Source organism: Stegastes partitus, unplaced genomic scaffold (assembly GCF_000690725.1).
Source record: "Stegastes partitus isolate 25-593 unplaced genomic scaffold, Stegastes_partitus-1.0.2 Scaffold217, whole genome shotgun sequence".
Lineage (NCBI taxonomy): Eukaryota > Metazoa > Chordata > Actinopteri > Pomacentridae > Stegastes > Stegastes partitus.
This window is the reverse complement of record NW_007577948.1, coordinates 653,043-657,238: the sequence shown is the minus strand read 5'-3', so window position 1 is coordinate 657,238 and position 4,196 is coordinate 653,043. Positions and strand designations below refer to the sequence as shown.

The 4,196-nt window shown below is 41.9% G+C and overlaps 1 protein-coding gene across 1 annotated transcript in view; it reads right to left on the bottom strand.

Annotated features, from left to right (window-relative positions):
- slc24a3 (solute carrier family 24 member 3) overlaps positions 1 to 2,668 on the bottom strand; it is a 99,388-nt gene extending 96,720 nt beyond the window's left edge. The window contains exon 1 of the mRNA XM_008280986.1: positions 2,485 to 2,668. Coding sequence (XP_008279208.1) covers positions 2,485 to 2,668 — 184 coding nt within the window. The remainder of the gene's footprint in view (positions 1 to 2,484) is intronic.
- Between the last annotated feature and the right edge of the window lie 1,528 nt (positions 2,669 to 4,196).

Here is a 4,196-nt window from a genome sequence, read left to right as displayed (position 1 = left end):
GGAACTCTTAGGTATGAGCAAACTCCAGACTTTCTTTCGAGGGGGAAACACACGTTCAATTCTATCGTAATTTTTTTTGCTTTTATTGGAAAGTATCAGTGGAGATGCACAGAAAATTAGAGGAAAAGACAGAGTTACAGCATGCAACAGATTTAAACGATTAAGAAATATATATATATTAAGGCAAATTCACATTGTGTTCATTGTTCTGATTGTCGTGGCCTCCAGTTTACTGAGTTAATTTTACTGACGCGGTTTGTCATAATGTCTTTGTCACACGTCACCGACAGACCCTCTAATTCATCTACTCACTCTGCTCTATCTGCTGCTGTCCTGCACTGTGAAATTCTTCTTCTTTTTCCATAGTATGACATTTTTGTAAATAACATTTTTAAATTGTCACTTATGAATGAAAAATAGCAAACATACGCTAGTTCCAGTTATTCCAAAGTGACGACATTGTAACTTATGGTAAACTGTGGGTTAAGGTCGGGGATAGAGGGGGGTTGAACAAGACATCTGAAGAGCTCAGCTTGGGTTCTGATGAGGTGGAAGGATTAGCTGTTATAAACTAAAAATGCGCAGGAAGCTGAACTCGTGTTTTGCTTGTATGGCACCATTTTACTGCTACTTTTACAATTATCTACTGAAGAAGCTCACCTTAAAGCATCTTCTAATGCAAATACAAAGACAATATGTGACACCACAACTATTCTGGAAGCAAATTAAAGTCAAGTAAGCAACATGACGAGGTGCGAGATGTAAATGCAAATACACTGTGAGAACGGATTTCATTGGAATGTTTAAGAGACGTGGTTTAGGGCAGTTAAACTTTTAACAGAATCAATGTTTACATATTCATTTTCAATTAAAGGACAAAAAGTTGGTTTTGAGAATCTTTAAGAAACATTTTTGGGGGAAAACAAAACATCCAAAACACAAGTTATCATTCAGTATATTAATGCATGACTGAAGGGGAGAACTAAGAATACTGGCTGTCAATAACAAATCAATAATCGGTTAATTAGTTATTTAGTTACGGATTAAAATTTGAAAAAATTTTTGCTTCAACAACGAAACCTAAAGACTAAATAGAGGAAGCAGTATATTCATCATATGATTGTGTTTTTGGCCTTAGGAGCAACAAAAATAATGAATCTTTTATCTTAATTGTTGATTGTTGTTGATTCAGCTTATTAACTGATCGCTTCAGCAGGACAGTTTGTCCTTCATGTCATGGTAGTTTTTCAGGACGTGGATGCATACTCGTCTGTTGCATCAGACTGAGTTGAAATGAGAACACCTGAGAGCACAGAAACTCCCACATAAATTAAAATGTGTCACTGCAGACCGAGGAAATTCCACACAACCTAATGAAGCAGAGAAATGTGCCACTGATGAGAATTTCTTCCTTTCTGCAATTACATATTTGAGACATCTGGCATTCTGCTAATACCTGTGTAATCACTTCACATGCTCGTCTTTTGTGTCCTCCGAAAATAGAAGATTCAGTTCACTATCAGAAAATAAGCAGAGAGTTATCAGTTAACAGCTGCTGATAACCGCATTAAGGATGGTTTGCGGCAAGATGTTAAAAACAAGAAAAAAGTGTCGGAAAGAAGAAAGAAAGAAGACACTAAGGAGTAATGTACTTTTGGTTTAGTTGAAATCCTGATATACTCACAGGGCTGCTGACTCGACCATTAACAAGACCTACTTGGCAAAAGGCACCAAAACATTGGCTGAGCTCAGAGCTGGGAGTCACCTAAAGCCTCTCTAAAGTCCGAATCAACAGCGTTGTAAAGGTATATCCTGATTATCGCTGGAAGACTCAATCACAGAGCATCCCTCTGAGCCGGGATAAGCCTGCAAAGTGCACTGTTTCATTTCTGTTTAAGAATGCACGTCGGCAGCGTTCACAGAACAAACAGACTGCAGGTACATCAGCTGTTCTGTGTGCTGGGGCAGAAAAAAAAAAAAAGTAGATTTGTGTTGAGTAATTAAGGCAACCCAGAGCAGCACAGCCACAGCTACCATTTCCAGAGGATTATTGGTTACAGATGTTGAGCTACAAGAAAGCATCTTGTTTTTGTTCTTTACAGAGGTTGTACATGCGAGCTGATACAGTAAAGCTGAGCCCTAATAATGATTCTCTCTCATGTATGTGCACTAATCCTGATGGGATCCACTGACACAACCACAGCTGGACTATGATACACATTTCATTATTTTAGCCTTAACACTTCTGTCATTGGATTTACATCTTCATCTACATGTTGTACTGTGTCATTGCTCGTGTTAACACATGCTGTGTGTTTCCCCTCCAACAGCTCACTTTGTGCTTTCAGGCAACAGAAAGCTCCAGCAGCAAGCACAACAATGTGCCTCTAACAGCCTGTTGTTGCTGTCTGCTCTTCCCCGGACAGAAACAAACCACATTCCTGGCTGTTGGACGAAGGTTTTTTTTTTCCCAGTTGGCCTCACCTGCTTTCTGTGCCACCGACTGGAGCCCCACGACGAGCCCCAGCAGCAGCCCCGCGAAGCACATCTGGACGCCGAACAACTCCTTTCGCTTTCTCCGCCTGGCTTTGCTCCTCCGCCGGTTCAGCATCATTCCCCCTCCGACCGGAACCGTCTCCGGCATCCCCTGAACCACCACACGGGTCATGGCGCTCTTCTCGACGGCGAGCGGTCCGGCGGAAAGCCCGGTGGTGGTGCAAAGAGAGAAACTGAAGCGAGGAGGCAGAGACGGAGAGGAGAGCTGTGTGCGCTCAACTCGCTTCACCGGAGAACATATGAGCGTCTGCAGAGGGGGTCCGTCAAGTTAACCACTGGGAACGCTCGTTAACATGTCTGCTTCCGCCTTTCAAAATAAAACTCCCAGCACTTCCTATAGTTGGAATATTTTGAGTAGCGAAAATTTGCCAGATGAACATTCTTTATCTCAGAGGATTGTTTTTCCAAAAATAAATTGGATGATGATAGATTCCTGTGCAGCTTTAAAATGAAAGTATCTGAGTAGAAAAAAAAGACTAAAAATGTTCTGGACACACATGGTAGACCCCTACAACAGTATTAATAATTATATTTGAAATAAACAAGATGCATCAATTTTTATTATTATTATTATTTATCATAATTAATTTGTAGCACATATAGCTGTGGATTCAACTCTCCTACATGCATCCACTTAACCATTTTTAAAACATGAATAAATATAAATATGTCCACTTTATCCTATGCAGGGTTGTCAGGACTGGAGAGGAAGGGCAGGTCATCTGTCCTTTAAAGGGCCAATACAGAGAGACAGACAACCATGCACGCTCATACTTATGGCCAATGTTGGACCCACCAGTTACCCCTAACATGCATGTCTTTGGACTGTGAACATGGTTTCCTATATCACACTGTAATGCTATCCCATGGTTGACATTTGCTAAAGAAAAGATAAGAAAGGCTTTTTTTTTTTTCAGCTGGACATGGAAATTCAGTTGCATTAAAAGTAGTCTAGCTCTAATATAGCTCAGAACACAGTGGTCATAATAATACAGTCACATACCATCATCAGCATCCGTCAAACATACACACAAAACATGTACATACTTCTAACAGCAAACAAGTTGTATCATTTCACTGCTTTTATTTGGAAAATACTACTTCCTGTTCTTTTGGCACTCGTGTGCACTTGACGGAACTGGGGGTGATAACCGCCTCTCCACAGTCTCATCCTCCACCGGGGTTGGAGCCAGAGGGCGGGCCTCCCAGCGACATGACCCGGTGCAGGAGTGACGGTTTCCCGGCGCGGCAGTTCGGTTTGTCAAGGCTGGATGTTCTGCTGCACATGAGGAGGGGGGTATTGATCGAGCAATATGTATGTTGTAGCTGTCTTGTTTTGTCAGAGGAGGACACTGATGTGACCAAGAAGACTTCAGGTGGACTGACAGAGCGAACAGACTGCTGCTGATGGTGCTGGGACACACGCATGGAGGCCCTGACAGCTTCACAGAGCACAGACACAGACCCAGAACACAAACAAACTACAAGACATGAACAGATGAGACAGCATATGGTATTAGCTGCACTCTGTTCAGAAGACGTGCTGCAAAGTAAGAACACTGTCAACCTCCAACAAGCTGCAAATACACTAAACTTATGAAGCACTGACACTCTGACCGGAGCTGTTGGGTGTAATATCC